The sequence below is a fragment of the Sinocyclocheilus anshuiensis genome, unplaced genomic scaffold (assembly GCF_001515605.1).
Source record: "Sinocyclocheilus anshuiensis isolate Anshui unplaced genomic scaffold, SAMN03320099.WGS_v1.1 scaffold1403, whole genome shotgun sequence".
Lineage (NCBI taxonomy): Eukaryota > Metazoa > Chordata > Actinopteri > Cypriniformes > Cyprinidae > Sinocyclocheilus > Sinocyclocheilus anshuiensis.
Window position 1 is genome coordinate 49,776 of NW_015538003.1, and position 21,107 is coordinate 70,882.

General features: G+C 32.7%; 1 protein-coding gene across 1 annotated transcript in view; it reads right to left on the bottom strand.

Moving 5' to 3' along the window:
* Window positions 1-21,107, bottom strand: part of LOC107676598 (uncharacterized protein C1orf21 homolog) — a 34,301-nt gene that overhangs the window by 10,168 nt on the left and 3,026 nt on the right. The window contains exon 2 of the mRNA XM_016471178.1: window positions 6,974-7,097. Coding sequence (XP_016326664.1) covers window positions 6,974-7,064 — 91 coding nt within the window. The 5' untranslated portion in view covers window positions 7,065-7,097. The remainder of the gene's footprint in view (window positions 1-6,973; window positions 7,098-21,107) is intronic.

Sequence of the window (21,107 nt, forward strand, 5' to 3'; positions counted from 1 at the left end):
AAAAATGTATTTACTTTTTCAGAGCAACATCACACCATACATGCTAATCACTAGGCCTCCCATGTTTATTCTCTTTTTCTGTGTTCGTGACAAGATGCCTTCTGACGACCAGGTAATTTAGCTGTCTGGCTGCTCGTTCGGCTAAATCGAAACAAATCGGACGACAACACAGCTCCCACAAGCCCGTCTTCCTCTCACTTTTACCTTCTGGCCTAATTTCAGATGTGTTCAGTGCTGTGAGTGGCGTGTCTGAGGAACATGAGTGGGCTGCTTTACTTTTAGAATCAGTGTGGAGAAGCTTTGCCCTGAAGCTCTTCTGTAAGTGGGCGTCTGTTAACACAGCGAGTCCACCGCAAAGGAGGAGAGTTTGTCAATCTCGCACTCGCTTTGATAGTAGGTGGAAGATTACTCGCTAACGTTATGGCGGAACAGAGAAGAGTTATGAAAAAAGCAGAGTGTCACCGAGATGATCTGTTGCGCTACTGTATGTCCGTTGCTGTTAAAAACATTAGCTAAACAGTCGCTTTGTGAACGCAGTCACTTGGTGACTTTGAAAAATGGCTGTATGTAAGCCATGTGTACACACACACCCTCTTATGCTTTGTTCAAACATATAGTGGTTTTATCGCTGAAGGTCGATGAGTGGCTGTATTATTGGGCCATATAGGGCGTTCCTACTGCTGGGTGGCCTGTTATTGTTAACTTGCAAAACTAGCAATAATCTAATTACAATTAAATGGAAATAAATCAGTTTTCTTGTCTCTAGAATGAAATGGAGGGGAAAGATTTGACTGTAGTAACATTTCTGAAATGTATTATGCATCTTATTGATGCATGAATCAATGCTGGCAATATCAGAGTTCTCCATGCATCATTTTTTTTCTAAAACTAAATCACCCTGCAAACTTAATAAAGCTAAGTTGGTAATGCAAGGCACTAGCAACCCCAAAGTCATAGGTTTGATTTATAGGAAAAACAAACATATTAATGTAAACCTTGACATTGTTGCATTGGATAAAAGCATCTGCCAAATGCATATGCAATGACCGGAAGATATTAATCATGCAGAATAAATAATATAAAACAATGAAATTGCTTATAATAAATGTTAACATGGATTCTATACCTATTCCTAAAATCGATCTTTTACTCTACTTGAGTTATGAATATGAGTTTGCAGAATGTATTGATTATGCAATAAAAGACTGTACCAGGAAGTAATCGCAAAAAAAAACAAAACTCAAAAAACAAACATACAGTGTGCAAGAGTATTGTTATCATTAACTTAATCTATTAAAAATCATTTTCATTAATTGAAACATAAATATCAGACTAAAAACTTATTTTATTTTAGTTAGTTGTCAAGGCAAAATTTCTCATTTTAAGTTAAAGTGCTAAAACTGAAATAAAAACCAAATTATAGCTACAAAGAAATATTAAAAAACAACTAATAAAAATGGAAAAAGGCCATAACATTTATAAAATGTACATTTTTATTTTATTTTTTATAAATACTATAATAGTACATGCAGTACATCATATTAAAATGGCATGCAACAATGTAGTGTGAATAAATAAATAAAAATGATCTTATGTGCTGGTTCTTTTTAATAAATCAAAGATGCAAAATGCGCAGTAGCCAGATTCAAAAAACAAATGACTCTTACAAGATGGTTCTTTTAATAAATAGGTCAAAAAGACAAGTTACTGGATTAAATGCATCTGAAACAACTTGCAGCATCATCCAAAGATAATTTATTTCAAACTAAAGTAAAATGTAAATTATAACATACAGTACCAAGTAACAAGATGAATCAACACCCAGTTTTAATAGTAGAACTAGTAAACTTTTCTCATCGCACTGCAAACGGTCGCTGACTGTCGGTCATGTCAGATATGGCCGGCTCTTGTTGAAAATCAAATGTCTTCTGGTCACTTTGTCGGTGCAAATCGGCGTCAACGTGAACGCCCCGGTAAAGACTGGCAGCACACTCACACACCCACACACCAATCTAAACAGCTCAGTGCAGCTCACATGTAACCAGACAGCATATTCTCCGCCTGCTGCCTCTCTTGTTTGTATTAGGGCAGCTCGGCCTTTCCTGTCATTGTGCGTGCCGGAGATCTTGTGTGTTGTTGGGATCGACTAAGCACTGAATCACAGATGAGGACACACGCACACACAATCACTGCCTGAACACTGACACAGTTTGACTAGTAAACAGTCTGTTGGCACTAATCAAGCCAGGGCGAGAGCTGAGAGTTGAGAGAGAGAGGGGCGAAAACTGTCTCCCTCTGTTCTATTGATAGAGCTGTTTGACTGACAGCCGGGAAGGGCAGTGGAAAGAAGGACATCGGGCTGGCAGCAGAAAGAGAGAAAAAGAGTGAGTGAGAGACATAAAGATAGACAGATAGAGCGAGAAGAAGGGGGGAGTTCGCAATAATCCACAGTAACCAGGTCACTGCTCTGTTCGCACTGGTGAATATAATACTCATCAATCTGTTGTTGTGCCTTAGAGTTCACTCAGATTATCAGAACGCCACATGAGCCTACAGATCTCACACACAGAACGAAAGAGACGAGGACCAGAAGATACAGTATAAACACTCACATCCTCAAAACATAAGAGGAAGTGCAGAACTCAGAGAAGTAGCCCCTACATGACTACCGGTACTTCCCTATGATCAAAACATTGTCAAATGATTAGCTAAATAACGACACTATCCCACGAGGCCACGGGACAGGAGTTAGTGTTCTTAAACAGTGGAGAAAAACAATAAGGCTGATGTCACATGACAGTGTTAACACTGTGGATGTAGCATGTTCAAATTGTATTGATAATACACACATGCATGCATTCGTATATTATGTACATTATTATTGGTCAATAAGTTCTTCATCAAAAGCAGCAAATATGTACGATTAAAATGGTATACTTGCTAGTGTTCTTGTTAACTAAAATTATTAAAAATAGTTTTTGGCAATTTAAATATAGCTGAAATAAATAAATAATAGATTAAATACCTCACAAAAATGAGAAATGTTGCTTTATATGCTCACCAGGGCTACATTTATTTCCTCAGAAATAAAGAAAAAACAGTAGTACTGCAAAATATTATTACAATTTAAAATAACTGTTTTGTATTTTAATACATTTTTAAAATGTAATTTATTCCTACAATGTCAAATGTTATTATTCCAGTCTTCAGTCTCACATGATCCTTCAGAAATCATTCGGACATGCTGCTTTTGATGCCCCAGAAGCATTTCTTTTTATTATCAATGTTGAAAACAGTTGTTTTGATTAATATTTTTGTAGACACCGTGATACTTTTTTCAGGATACTTTGATGAATAGAAAGTCACACTTGATCAAATGAATGCATCCTTGCTGAATAAAACTGTTAATTTCTTTAAAAAAAAAAAAATAAAAAAAAAATTGCTGATCCCCAACTTTTGAACGGCTATGTACATACTATATATACACAACAGAAATATTAGTGGTTTGGAAGTACTCTCTCTTGAACATGGAGGGATACCGAAAGGGATACCATGGGTGAAAAAAAAAAAGAAAGAATGAAGTAAAATAGCTTAGGTAATGGGAAGGCGGGCAGAAAAGTAGGCAGAATAACGAAAAGGAGACAGCCCATCGCAAAGAAAGGAAGGAAACAAGGAAAGTGTGGCCTTGAGAAGAACGACATATATGCAGAGGGAGGGATAAATGTCAGGGGAGGAAAACTGGGAGTTTGTGATCCCACGTTACTCACTCTCTCCCTCGTTCTCAGACCGTTCCCCACCATCTCACACACTCGGAATCCTTAGAGACCGAGAAAAGAACATGGCAGGAAGAGGGAGAGAGAGGGAGAGCGGGTAGGCGGCAGCCTCCTGTGGCTGCTCATCGAGAGTTTCCTGTGTGGATTTTCTGCTGTTTTACCCCGAATTCTTAATCTCCTATAATCTCGGTCACTCTCTCACAGGTCGCACACTAAGGGCTGCTGTTATCTAAACCCTTTAAAACATATTTACACCCTCTCACACACACAAAACTCAGTGAACACACTCACAGGAATGAGTCGTCACTCACTCCAGCTGATAACGTTATCCTCAAAACACACGCCTGTTGGCACAGATGTAGCTGACAGTCTTTACATAGACACACACATCAGTATGACTGCTCAGAAGGATGCAACCAAGAATTCCCAGAATGTAATCAGCTTCCCAAAACATTGTAAAACATTATTCACTGCCTGGACATAAATTACTTAACTGGCTGTTTGTTCTGCTTAACATTTAATCTTGAATGAGTCTTGAATGATTGGTAAAAACAGCCTATGTCAATGCCAGCGATGTTCAAAGATGTCTGTCTGTCCCTTACATTTGAATTACTTCCCACATATCAGGTCTGCTTGAATAACATGGATGGAGCCATAACTGCTGGAGCCTGTTCCAACTGACTATTCAAAGCATTACATTATGCATTTAGCTTCAAGCATAGGGTTGGCCAGCAATAAAAACAACTACTGCCAAATGACTCTTAAGAGTTTGTTTTACTGAATCAAAAACATACAGTCTGAGTAAATGTAGTCCAATTCACTAGCCAATGACTCTTGTGACTTGAGCTGGTTTGAATCGTTCAAAAAGACTGCTCGACTCACAGGTTACCAGTTTGAAAAATCCTTCACTGACTCTTTCAAATACACATCCAAAATCATAGTACACTAAACTATACCAAAAAAGCCCAGTTTTGAGCTAATATTACCCACAAGTACCCTATGAAAGAGAAGAGTCATGTTTAAACTATGTATGAACTTGAAAGTCGTTTTAAGATAACAAATTTAGCTAATGCTTGCACGCAAACAGTACACAGAGGTTGGTCTGTGTAATCAAGACAATTTTATGATAAGGTGTCCCAATACTACATTCCAAAGTGTACACTTTCCCCTTATTAGCAAGGTACATAAATGTAAAGCATAGTCCAAGTATATTAACTGGGACAAAGCCAAAAAAACAGACTGAAAAGCAGGCTCTTATCCATCAACAATAGTCCAGTGGATAAATTACATTCTCAAAATGTGACAGCCTCCCATGGAAATTAATAATATCTCTGGATATTTAAGAGACTGTGGACAGTGACGTCCAATAAAAACCTTTAATTTTGGACACATAAAAGCCAGTTGTATGGAAAATGACCAATTAATCATTGAGCGGACTCTCTTATTTACTCTCCAAAGCTATGCCTACCCCAAAACACATGAACACACACAGGTAGACCAGAGGCAAACCAGCATCACAATGAAAGACGACAACTCAATGCTGTCAGATTACTTAATGTCTCATTCACCGGTGAGAAAACTTTACAGTACAAAGCGCATAATATTACAGTAAATATGCCTTTCATTCTCGCTCGGTCTGCAATAGCGCAATGGAACGCGCTGATGACGTATAATGTCAGACAGCGTGAACAGGGTGCGCGGAGATATGCAAATACATATGTTGACAGGCAGGTAGAACAGCCTATCGTAGTCCTCAGATCATAAAATATGATTGGACGAACATTTTATGGTCCTGCACTGTAAAAAAATGCAACTGCATATTTTCCAGTATAGGAAACATTGAGTCTCAAACGCTAAAAAAAATGCTATTTTCTTGAAACTACATAAAAACCCTTGTCAGACCAAAAAAAATTACCTCAAATGTTGTCCCAACTAGTCAAACACAGTTGTCTGAACGAAGAATTTCATATTGTTGAAATGTTAAGACCTTGTCAGTTCCCAGCATGCATTGCAGCATGAATAAATTATGCAGTTACTGTTATAGGATTATTGTTTTGCTGTTTGCTGACTTCATTTAAACTTCATTTTGTTGTCGTTTTGTCATTATTGTTAGTTATTTGTTGTACTGTGTCACCGTTCTTGAGGTTTGTGTTTTGAGGCCTAGAGTATGTTCAACCACTTATATCCATTTCCTAGAAATCTTAGTCTTGTAAGATGTTTAACAAACAAAGACAATGCTGTCTACATATTAGACTAAGTTATCCATTAAGGTTTCTATAACAATTCACTGTTTACCATTCGTAAATAAACATAACATTGATAATGTGGTGACTTTTTATACAACATTTTTTTTTCATCCAGGAAACAGAAACAAATTAATTACCTCAACGACAGCAATTATTGTTTCAGTTGCTGTGACAAGAATTTTTCTATTAGCAAAATAAGACAATCAGCATTGTATGAACAAACAAATTTACGCTTGCTAAACGATGTATCTTTACTGAGAAGAAATGAAAAACTATTGAGAGAATCGTTTTACGTTTTCTCAACTATTTATTTTTTACAGTGTACGCCTTCCACAGACGATATAGACCACTTAACTTTTTTATTGTGATTAATATCGGGATGTGAAGACACTTTCAACCAGCATAACAAAAAATGTTTTTGAACCAAATCACCTACCATGCCTTTAAACCCCAAAAATAAAAACAGTGTCATTCTGTCATCAATCCTATAGGATTTCCTTTGTGCTGGAGCATACAATATTTTGGAGAACGTTGGCTTCTAAACAACACTGGACCCTATTGACTTTCATTAGGTGGACAAAAAACATTTGAAAAGATATTTTTCAAAATCCCATCTTTTGTGTTTCAAAGAAGAAAGTCAAACAAGTTTGGAATGACATGAGGGTGAGTAAATGATCAGAATTTAAATTTTTGGGTGAAATATTCCTTTAAACATCTTGTTTAAGGCCAGAATGGTAATAGTTCATGTCTTGCCTATTATAGGATTTAAACCTACAATAGTTTGATTACCAGTCCAGATTTTTTTTAAATTAGATAAGCTATCCTTAGGTAAAGCAATTAACGCTATTATCTGTAGCCTATAGTGTTCAATAATTCTGATGCTTCTGAAAAAGTTTTGTTCCACATGAATGTGTACTTTCCTGATGAAGTTATGTGTGTGTGTTTGTAACTGACCAGTGAAGAGGTCTCCGTTGCTGTAGGCTTTGCCCCGGCCCTCTTCGTCGTTGGGCACAGCCGACACCTGCTTAGCCGAGGTGCAGCCCATGGCCTCACTCCCTCCCCCCTCTCACCATCTCACCTGAGAGAGACAGAAAACACATTCAACAAGGAGGCTGACAGTGTACGATTAAAGGCAGAACGGACACACTATTAGCTCCATTAGCGTCTCTGCTGGGTTACGTACTACCGATCATCAGGAAAAGAAAACACATCCGAGTTGAGCCTGAACAGATCCAGACATGCTTTCCATCACAGCCCGAAGCCAGACATACAGATTAATCTTTTTTTTTCACCCCGTTACTTATGAACATGTGTATCTTCAAAGTGAACCCAGGCCAAGACCAACACAAGATACACACAGCAGCACCAAAAAGCATTTGGACACACTTACAAAGTATGAATGTCACTGAACAAAATATCAACCCAATGGCATTTACACAGAAAGAAATATAGCAAAACGTGTAGGGAAGTCTGTTAGACTTTTAAGGATAAATCAACAGATAAGTTTGTTCAAAATGAAGACAAAGCATTTTGACTGTTTCTGATTGTCAAACATCAATGGAAAATGTTCATTAGGGCGTCGAATCAACTTTTTTTTAATTTAAAAAAAAGATTTCCAAGCAATCAGTGCAATATAAAGTATGTATGTGGTGTGACTTACGTATCCAAACAGAGTGCTGCAGGGATGACGCATTTTTGTAGACCAAAACCCGGAAACGAGTTAGCATTTTAGCATTTCCAGTTACATCGGCATGCAGTTGAAAGGTTTTTTGAATGGGTTATTGGTTAAATGCCTAAAATATACTCTGTGGTTAACATAAACACAAGATAAATTCATGTTTTATTCTATGACACAAAATATATCAGTAATACACCCTCTAAGATTTCACTGACATAGGCGGTTGCCAACAAGTGGCTAAATGGGACTACAGAGGTTGTCAGGGACAAACATCATGCCGAACAAGTAAACTGATCTACTCGCAGTGCAATAAAAATATGTTTTAGCCTATTATCACTGACAGAACAATTGTCAAAATATAATTTAGCTGCTGTCTTTTTAAAATCTGTGCTTTTATGTTGTTTTGGTTGTGAATGACTTTTTAATGAATCTGTTGAGTCCATGATTAAAAGAATCACTCATAATATTCAAAAAGATACTTGTTTGTCAACACCCATGAGCGTAATCACATAAACTACTGTATGAAGGCACAGAATGAACCAGTAATCTGAATGTGTATTTTTGGTCAACTGAATCAATCCCATGTACTAGCTGAGAGGATTCAAATATAAGGCCCCTGAACAGAATCAGCTATCAATGTTAGAATCGACTCCCAATGCCTTGGAATCTAAGAACCACTTCTTTTTGAGATTGACTCCCAGTCCTAATGCCCACAGTTAATGTGATGAACTATACCTAGGACAACGGTGTAAAAAAATGACTTCATGGATCAACTAAAATAACCTTGCTCCCAGCTGGTTAAAATAAATGGACAAAATGGCCCATAAAAGTGAAGTTAGTTCTAAGAACACCATTAGATAAATCATTTGTTTACAATGCCACTTCGTTGGATTTTTCCCATCGAATGCAGTGAGATTCAAAATACAACAGGATTTTTAAATGAGTTCTTGGTGAAATGTCTGTGGTTAATACAAGCTCAGGATATTTTAACATTTTATTCTGGCATAAAACACATCAGTAATGATTTTATTTGTCTTGAAAAAGGCAGATGCTAACAAGTAGCGAAATGGGTTAACAGAGGTTTTCTTGGACATTAAACTTCATCACGCCAAACAGTCACTAGTCTGCTTTTAAACTCTCACAATTGAGCTCTTGCAAACTATTCAACTCAAACTTTCAGGGAAAATATTTTTAAATAAAGACTGAAAGAGTTGTCAGAAGCTTAGCTTTTTACTTCTGGCAAATGTATTTAGGTATCAAAATGTAAAAGTTGTGTAAATTTGTTAAGATTATAATTATTAACAAAACATGTAAGAATCATAAACTTTTGTCACAGAGCTTATTTTCTTGCAGTAATGCAATGGAACAATCCTATAGGGCTTTTGTCAAGGGAATCAGGGTGATTTTCAGGTTGGCCTACAAAACACGTAAATCACTGCAGTACTCTAGATGTTTTGCAGCCATTGCATATAAAAACACCTTCAGAATTTGCGGCAGAGATATGAGAACATCTCATCCAGAAAAAAGAGGGAAAAGAGGGGGACAAATTGAGAGAGGACAAAACAGAGGAGAGCAAGATCAAAAGAGCCGGCTACTCCTCCTCCCCTCTCTTTCCTCGTTTGAAGTCGTCAGGAGGGGCAGTGTTTAGCTCTGCCTTTAGCAGCACGGGGCGAGGACAAAGCACCAGGTGTACAGGCGAGAGAAAAGTGTGTATGTGTGCACAGATGAGCCTGACCGCTCTCTGCTGCTAGTCTTGAGTAAACAAGATCTGCTTCTCAAGGCTGCAGAGGTTTGGTGCGCCATCCCATAAAAGCCTGTGAAAGTATAATCACCCACTGTAGGGGTTTTCGATGAGGAAGTGTTTAGATTTACACCATCTCAAGTCTGAAACGAGTGTTATCCATTCAAGTTGCTCATCAGGATTGGAAAGGCCTTCATTTGTGAAGTTCTACACATGCTCTGCCACTTGTTTTGCTGATAAAATATACTTGGCTAATTTGACAATGCTTTCAGTTACCAATAAGAGTATAGTACTTTAAGCTCAGCTTAACATATTCTCATGTTTAAATTCATTTTTCCCTTCAAATAAATGCAGAAACGCTTGAAGAAAGCATAATTTGTCACACAAAAATTACTGAATTCAGAATAGCATGCTATCCAATTCAACATCCTATTCCAAAAATTTCTTCAACTAATTGTGGCCCTTTTTTAAAAAAAAAACATCTTTTTTTTTTTTATATAGTGCTGAAAAAGAGCAAAGATAAAAATGGATTTATTCATCCTTGTGTTACCTAACAGAGGTTGAGAAGTCTATTCACAACTCTTGCGACTGAGCCTGAGACATAAACAAGAAGCCATCTGGGCACTTGTGTGAGGTTCACTTTCTCTTGCGCAGACAGAACGTTGACTTCTGTGTTCTGTAAAAGCTGTGTGTATACATGTACCAAGATCAGTGACTGGATGTGTTTCTATACAGGTCATGTGTGTCATGCATGGCATGGTCAAATAGATCATTTGTTCAAGAGAACAAGGGAGAATTATCAAGTCACATTTTTGAGGCACATCCAGGTATTTATTTATAAGGATAAAATGATATTAAAATTCTGACTATAAGCCAATAATTATTTTCACATTAAGGCTGATAACTGATAAATTGCTGATATTAAAAATTAACTATTTGTCTAAAAAAAGAAACACTAAAAACTAATATTTTTTTTTACATGAGAATTTAGGAATTTTAATGTACACTATGAAAAATGAATATTCATACTTTAGATGTATTAAAGATTACATGTAACAGTGATTAAAAGTAACAGTAAAGACTTTTACATTGTTACAAACAATTCTATTTCAAATAAACGCTGTTTTTAATCTTCTATTAATCAAAGAATGCTGAATAAAATATTACAATTTCCACAAAAAATAAGCAGCATATCTGTTTTCAATTAATAACAATAAAATGTTTCTTAATGATTGATTTCTGAATGATTTCTGAAGGATCACCAAAGAGTGAGTGTATGCATGTATGTATGTATGTACGTATGTATGTATATATATATATATATATATATATATACATATATATATATATATATATATATATATATATATATATATATATATATATATATATATATATATATATATATATATATATATATATATATATATATATATATATATATATATATATATATATATATATATATATATATATATATATATATATATATATATATATATATATATATATATATATATATATATATATATATATATATATATATATATATATATATATATATATATATATATATATATATATATATATATATATATATATATATATATATATATATATATATATATATATATATATATATATATATATATATATATATATATATATATATATATATATATATATATATATATATATATATATATATATATATATATATATATATATATATATATATATATATATATATATATATATATATATATATATATATATATATATATATATATATATATATATATATATATATATATATATATATATATATATATATATATATATATATATATATATATATATATATATATATATATATATATATATATATATATATATATATATATATATATATATATATATATATATATATATATATATATATATATATATATATATATATATATATATATATATATATATATATATATATATATATATATATATATATATATATATATATATATATATATATATATATATATATATATATATATATATATATATATATATATATATATATATATATATATATATATATATATATATATATATATATATATATATATATATATATATATATATATATATATATATATATATATATATATATATATATATATATATATATATATATATATATATATATATATATATATATATATATATATATATATATATATATATATATATATATATATATATATATATATATATATATATATATATATATATATATATATATATATATATATATATATATATATATATATATATATATATATATATATATATATATATATATATATATATATATATATATATATATATATATATATATATATATATATATATATATATATATATATATATATATATATATATATATATATATATATATATATATATATATATATATATATATATATATATATATATATATATATATATATATATATATATATATATATATATATATATATATATATATATATATATATATATATATATATATATATATATATATATATATATATATATATATATATATATATATATATATATATATATATATATATATATATATATATATATATATATATATATATATATATATATATATATATATATATATATATATATATATATATATATATATATATATATATATATATATATATATATATATATATATATATATATATATATATATATATATATATATATATATATATATATATATATATATATATATATATATATATATATATATATATATATATATATATATATATATATATATATATATATATATATATATATATATATATATATATATATATATATATATATATATATATATATATATATATATATATATATATATATATATATATATATATATATATATATATATATATATATATATATATATATATATATATATATATATATATATATATATATATATATATATATATATATATATATATATATATATATATATATATATATATATATATATATATATATATATATATATATATATATATATATATATATATATATATATATATATATATATATATATATATATATATATATATATATATATATATATATATATATATATATATATATATATATATATATATATATATATATATATATATATATATATATATATATATATATATATATATATATATATATATATATATATATATATATATATATATATATATATATATATATATATATATATATATATATATATATATATATATATATATATATATATATATATATATATATATATATATATATATATATATATATATATATATATATATATATATATATATATATATATATATATATATATATATATATATATATATATATATATATATATATATATATATATATATATATATATATATATATATATATATATATATATATATATATATATATATATATATATATATATATATATATATATATATATATATATATATATATATATATATATATATATATATATATATATATATATATATATATATATATATATATATATATATATATATATATATATATATATATATATATATATATATATATATATATATATATATATATATATATATATATATATATATATATATATATATATATATATATATATATATATATATATATATATATATATATATATATATATATATATATATATATATATATATATATATATATATATATATATATATATATATATATATATATATATATATATATATATATATATATATATATATATATACACATATATATATATATACACACACACACACATCATGCATCCTTCCAATTTATTTAGTAAATTATTTGATTGTAGTTTGTTCATGTCTTAGAAAAATCTCTTTTAATCTTCACAAATTCACATGAAAGTGTGGACGAAATTGTTATAGACAAACTTTCAATGTGCATAACACCTCAACCAACAACCATACCCATCAATCCTTATATCTCAAGGCATTCAAACAAACACGCAATCAGCTCTGACAATAGAAATAATTCACTAATGTGTGAGGACAAATGAATAACCTACTTTCTAGGCAACAGCCTTGAAGATGAAGTCAAGCAAAATAGCATCACACCCTTACTAAAACACACACACACACACAGCAAGTACACACCCTCAAACAGGCCGCAGGGCTGAGAGCTGTCTGAGCCACCGCTCACCCTGAAAAACAGGCTGATCAGGAGAGAACACGAATCACAGGAGCACAAGAGCTCAAGTCCTTTGAATCTCAGCTGAGACAGAACAACACAAACACCAAACCCCTGCTCTGAAGACTCCTGCTCATCTACGCCTGTGACCGAGCGAGCAGGACAGCGACCCCCGACCATAATATTTACTCACCCGCAACAGCTGTAGCATCAACTCCGCTTCCCAGTTTAAACAGATCACCAAGCCTGCTGAGACACACAGTGAAAACGTCTCGGTGCTGTCATGATAAGACTAAAGCCTCTTTCTCTTTCGTTCCTTCTTTATGTCTTAAGCAGTGTGAGAGGTGGTTTGGGGGTGGAGAGATGTTAAAATAATAGCGCTAGTGTTTAAGAAGGGAACTCTCTAACCACGAGAAGAGAGGGGCAATGAAAGGACTGAGGGAGAGACAGAGAGTTCAAGTCAGAGGAAGCAATGAGTCTGAGAAACAGATGGGAAGATAAAAATGTCAAAGATGGTCAAGGTGACAGTTTGTAACCATTTATGCCCAGAACTTAAGCTAAAAGCAATGGTTCGCAAACCTCCCAGCAGACCACTTTAAAAGAAAAACAACAACTGTAGACTACCTAACAGCCAAAACTTAGAGGAATCCCCAACTACCTCAAAACAATTACCAACACCATAATTAATCATTTATTGTTATGAGTTGATTAATCAGTTGGTAAAATTTCAGGTAGGTAAGATTTTTGAAGCAACCAAATACAGCAAAAACTGAAATTTTGTGATTTAAAATGTATTTATATTTTCCATTTTAACATATTTTACAATATAATTTTCAGCAGCCATTACTCCAGTTTTCAGTGTCACATAATCCTTCAGAAATCATTCTAATATGCTGATTTGGTGCTCAAGAAACATTTATTTTTATTATGTTGAAAACGGTTAAGCTGTCTTTTTAACAAACGTCTTTACAGTAAAAATTTCATACATTATATAAATATTTGAAATATTTTGAAATGCACTTAAATTTTATATTTTCAGTTTTCAATTTAATAGGATTTTTTTTTTTTTTATAATTTTGTTATGTGCGTTGTCAGTTTTATACATTTTTGGTCGTATTTTAAATATGACTAAGTTAAATTGGTTTTTACTCAGTTTATTTTATAGTGCTTTTCTGTTAGTTGCAAAGGCTACATTTCAATGTTTTTAAAGTTTTTTTTTTTATCTAATATTTATATCTTAACTAATTAACAAAAATGTTTTTAATAGATTTATTTTAGTTAACAATAAAAACCGTGAAAAATGCCCAGGGATACCAATTTGCCTTAACAAGCAGCACTAACAAATGTTTCCATGCAAGTTTTCCAAAAACTCCTCTCAACTTCTGAGGGAAATCAGCCTATGAATGACTACATTTCAAGCTAGCATGGGAACAGGCTAAAATATAAACTCGTTTACCAATCCATTCGTACATAAAACGTCCCATTGAGTTGAAATGAGACAATTCACTAAAGAATGGTGTCACATACTATTCACACAGAAACTCATTCTACTCCCGTTTCATGAATGAGGGCCAGTGTACGCAGCCAAGACGGTGTGGAAATCTTACTTGCAAAAGTCAGAATCGATCCCTCCATCCACTGTCACACCGTACCACTCAGGGCTGTCCCAACACCGCCTGCGTCTGACTGACTCACTGACTTAACCCCTCAACAACTGATTTGTGCCTGTCACCTCTATACTGCGCGTGGGTCTGTGACTTGGTGTCTGTGCCACTACAGTCAGAAAAGAACCAAAATGACTCATAAACATCACACACCTCTCATATGACTAGTCAAACGAAACCTCGAGTACCTCATTTTTCTTCTAGATCAGCATTTTCAAAACAGCACACCTTTGTATCTTTCCTTTCTGTGATTACTAATAAGTACCATCTCTCCTCCAGTGAACGAACGCACAAGGCTACAGCTTCGTGGAAATCAACTCCAGGGTCAGGTCTGTCATTTTTCCGTATCCATCTCTATAAAGCTGACAAGCGCCTCCTAATTCTGCCTATAAATATTCATTTGAAATTAGAAAACCATCTATTATATACCAATTCTGTTGCTTGCTGCCGTATAATTGGTCTGCCCATTTCCTGTAAGTATACACACAGCTCTCTAATGAGCTCTTGAAAGTCTCCAAATGAAAATCCCTCTCACTGTGCGAAACTCATTTACATCCCTTTACGAAATGTTTACTAATTCAGCGAAATTTGACTAAGGTTTAAAAATGTCATGCTTCCATCTAAATGGCACCGGTAGTAGACGGCATTGTTATTTAAACATTCAAATCAGCGCGTCCATCGGTCTCAGCACGTACGCATGGGACAGTGGCGCCTTGATGCAGGGACGGAGAGGACGTCCATGTTTGACAATAGCAGAGGAGGATGTTTGATCTGTGTCATATCAGAACAGCGAGCGCTGGTTAGTCACACACAGCCTTCAGCCTGACCTCTACCTTGTGGATCAAAAGAGTGACACAAAACTAAACCTCAAAAGCCACCTCTGAACCACATGGGCCTTTCTCTGGATGATTGGATTTGTAATCGATCCCATCAATGCTTTCCAAGGCAGGAAGGATCGAGGACAGTTGGTGTATTTCTTAGACTGTACAGTAAGGCAAGGCCTAAAATGCCACGATGCAAAGCTATCTACATGTGCAAATAGTTTATTTCCTTCATTTTTTAAAGGCGACATCTTTTCTTATTTTGACATATCCAAGTGAAACAGCATCTTGAAAAACAAACAAACAAAAAATGTATGGTGGTATTTAATTTGGTCTATCGGGAATGGGATCATTGTCATTTGATATTGCCCTGATCACGTTTGAGTGACAGTTTGTCCTGCCCTCATACCGATGTACACGTCATCAGAGAAAAGATGTCATTGCAAACGGGAGGGGAAGCTATTTTGATGATAAATTAAAAGGGCATGTGGATAAAAAAAAATTACAAAAAAACTCCGATGTGCACTGGTAAATCATTTAAAAAAACACTGCAATATTTCATTTTAAAAAGATCAATTTTGATTTTATCGTGACTTTAAAAAGCATGCATTGATAATTATTCATCAGAATGGTATACTTAAAAGGGTCATAAACTGCCTTTTTTATTATTTTCTACTGTTCTCTGAGGACCTATTATAATGTTATCAAGATTTTTACAACAAAAAGCATCATAATTTTGAAGTAATAGTAATAGTGAAGTAATTTTTCTGTCTTGCTTTGAAGCCCCTCATCAGAACGCTCTGTTTGAATAGGCATGGCGGATTGTAGACTCGGAAGTAAAGACCCACTGCCATGATTGGTTAACAGTTGTGAATGTTTGACAGCCTAAATCCTTCTTAGATGGATGCATAAATTCTCAGTACATATCAAACAATCTGTAATAAGACAAAGCAATAGCAACCACATTTATAAAAAATAAATTAAAAAAATAATTATATATATAAATATATATACACACATACACATATACACACATACACACACTTGTGTGATGCGACATTACTGTTGGATCCAATATAGTTGGCACAGCATCATCTTGTTTCAATCTTTCTGAAAATCCTGTCGAATTGTGCCTTGTTTGTAAATGAATCCATGGTAAAATGAAGTAAACAAACGACCAAGTTCTTACTGATGTGGTCTGGAACTTCATTAAAAACAATGTTCATCCACTCTTTCCTAATGTTGGGATCAGAAGGAAGGCAATGCAAAGACTGTGTTTTTCCACAACTTGGCACTGCAGTGTCTTGTTTCCTTCTGAGCCATCTTTATCGTTTGATTTCTGCGTAGACCTGCGTTTGCCTTTCTCGTTATTTACACTGCATGTGCGAATCGGTGGGTGGGGCTAAACAGGCAGCGTTGTAGAAGCACGTGTTGATCTTCTTCTGTGGAGGCGGCGTTTAGCTGCACTATTACATCAGAGTAGAACACTCCATAACCTGTCATTTTGGCAGACTGGCTTCAATATAAGCCGTTTTTAGACTAATGAGAAAGTTCTGAGTTCTAAACCTTACAGGATGTTTTTATAGTACAATGACCTCTTTATATGTCAAAATATCAAGGGAATTTTGATTTCTCAGTTCATGACCCCTTTAATGGTAACAATAATTGACAATAACCAATAAATTACCAGAGATTAAAAATCTGTATTAATTTGTCTTAAAAATAATACAATACTAAAAAAGTAAACAATTTTAAAGATAAACCACATAAATGTTTAGTATAAAATGTACAGTATGAAAAATTTCAGTTTTATTTTTCAAAATTTAATGGCGATTACATTTAACATTTTTTCATTCTTAGTATTTTATTAATTCTTAGGGTAGCTTTAATGATTAACTTTGAATGTCATTATATCATTATTATTATTAGACAAAGGGACTTATTACTAGAATAAACCCCTGAAGCAACCTAAGAACAATGAAATACAGATCACGTGTTCAAAACTACATCCTTTGGTTACCAGCCCAGGTCAGTCATAAGACACATTGTTTACATTTTTGTATTGCTTTACTTCAAATGCAAACAAAGTAAACGCAAATGAAAAAGATTACTGAAAGCTGTGGAAGAGGGGAACTTGAATCAATTTGAAGTAACTGAATTGAATAAAATTTTTAGTCAGTTCCTCAAACAAAATTGTAGCTTTAAAAAACATGGAACATGCAGCATGAGTCATATGGACTATTTACATTATTTCACGTTCATTGTGTGGAAAAAAGCAACAAAAACATTTTACTAATTATCTCTATTTGTGATCCATGGAAGAAAGTAAGTCTTACAGGTTTGGAAGGACCTGAGGGTGAGTAAATAATGACAATTTTCCTTTAACCACTTGACCAAAATACCCCACACTGCGTAAGAGTCAGATAAGGTTGTGCTGTCAATGTACTAAATTCAAAAGTTGCAATTCACAGTACACATACATGCAATTTCCTCAATCATTAGAACCACACACAGAACTCCAACACCCCCACAGGAACCTCCCACATACACCTCCAGTAACTATGGTAACCTCCTCTGAGTGATGTCACCCTGACACTGCATCATAACCCCATGAGCTAATTGGGTCGCTTTTCTCAGGTCCCATGAAGCTCACGGAAGAAACTGAATAAAACAGGCTAAGTCGGAGATGGGAGCTGTGATGGTGGAGAAGATTGAAATTGACTGACCAAGAGGAGGACCCACAGACGCTATTAATAGCCATTCAGCCTCTTCAGTCACCAGAACAAAAGCCATATGTGCGCAAAGCAACACGCACACTGCTTATGGATGAGAGAGAGACAGATGGAGGCGTCAGACTGATGAGAGATTGAGAGAGAGAGCGGTACAGAGCCGAATCTCCCCAGAGCAAAGTCCAACTCATTTCCGTAAATTGGTCCTTTCGAACGGTTTGCTTCAGAAGAAAAAAAGACTGAGCAGTTTTTTTACATCATCACATGGTTACTGACATCCCAGCATCTCCACAACATTCCTATAAAGTCCTATGAAGCATATTTTGTTAATTACTTAAAGGCAGTTTATTCTAATTTTGTATCAATTTGTTGGAGCCATGAATCAGCTCATAAAAAAAGCTGTTTAGAGCCTAAATCTAATTTGCATTTACATTAAACTAAAACTAAAACAAATTTCCTGGTTAAAGTCTTTTAAAATGCTATTAAAACCAACAACTACTTTGTATAAGCAAGCATTGATAAAATAGTCTAACAATCAGGGTGTTAACATATTTCTAGTAGCCCATGTTTTATTCAATTTCTGCTGTTGGCTAATTTACTTTTCACCCATTCAGTCAAACACTCAGTTCACTCCAAATGTTCTTAGCATCAACACACACATCAATACTTGGTTCATTACGAATCATATGTGTGCAAAAGAGACTGTATCATGTGAGATTCTATCCCCCTGTACGACTCCATGTGGTGGCTTGTAACTCACAATAGGTCTGCTTTTAAAGGTTTAAATGTTATAGTTAAAAATCCAATTGTTTCAGAAGAAAATGAATGGGATCTTGTGGAACCTGACTGTTATACAAGTTCTTTCAGTCAATAGAATCGCTCTAGGCTCCAACAGGATTCTGTTAGGGGTTACAACACGACAATGGCTCGACAAAGTCAGTGAGCTGTCAAACCAGATCATTCAGAGTTGGACACATCTGAAAGAATCAGTTGTCTGTAATGAGTAAGGGAACTCTAAGATTAAATGAATCACTTGCAAGTCAGACAAGTCTAACAAACATGGTTCAAGGTTCAGTGAGTTGGAGAGTTGTAAAGACAGATCACTGCAGGTCAAATTTGAGTCTACATAAGTTCAATTAAGTCAGATAGTTGATTCAGGAACCGCTCGGACGATTCAGTCAGATTCATTAATGAACAGAGCCACTGAAAAAAAAACAGATTCAAAGGAATGATTCGTTTATGAATCAGACATCATTAAAGGTGGGGTAAGCGATTTCTGGTAGCCAATGTTGACATTTGAAATCACCAAAACAAACACGCCCCTATTTTGATAGCTCCGCCCCACACATACGTACGCAACCCAGGCAACGATTAGTTCTGTGAAACAAAGCAAAACCAATGTTACACCGTGTCTACACCGGACGCGAGTGGCGCAGCGCGACAAAATACTATGGAACTCATTATAATCAGTGATGCTGTCTACACCATAGATATATATACACATCTATGGTCTACACTGGATGCGGCGCGACACGACACGACAAATCCCTGACAGAAAACTGCTGCTGTGTTCTATTCATGATGTATTGACACAAATTTCAAATGATTTTCAACGGTCGCTTTGTCAGTGTACTAGACAGATTTTAGTTGTTGCAGCGCAGACACGGTGTTACTCACCTATCGAGAAGAAACAAAGCAACCTCGCCGTCCGATCACAGGCCTTCCGCTCCTTGAGTTCCAGCGCTGGAAAGCTGATCCGATATTTACACGGTCCTACTTCTTGCCTTATTGCCTTAAAGGTGCCATAGAATGGAAAACTGTATTTACCTTGGCATAGCTGAATAATAACAGTTCTGTACATGGGAATGACATACCGTGAGCCTCAAACACCACTGTTTCCTCCTCCTTATGTAAATCTCATGCATGCAAAAGACCACCGAAAAATAGGTGAATCAGAACATAACACTGACTGTGACGTTACAGTCAGGATCACTAATAGTTACGCCCCCAACATTTGAATATACCCGCCAATGTTCTATGCCAGCCGCCAGCCGAACCTGCACAGCCGAATCATCAGAAGTTCTGCAGGTATTGTGAAGAAACAAGCGAGGATAATAGCGAAAATGGCAGATCATGGAAATAAATGTTATGTTCCAGGCTGT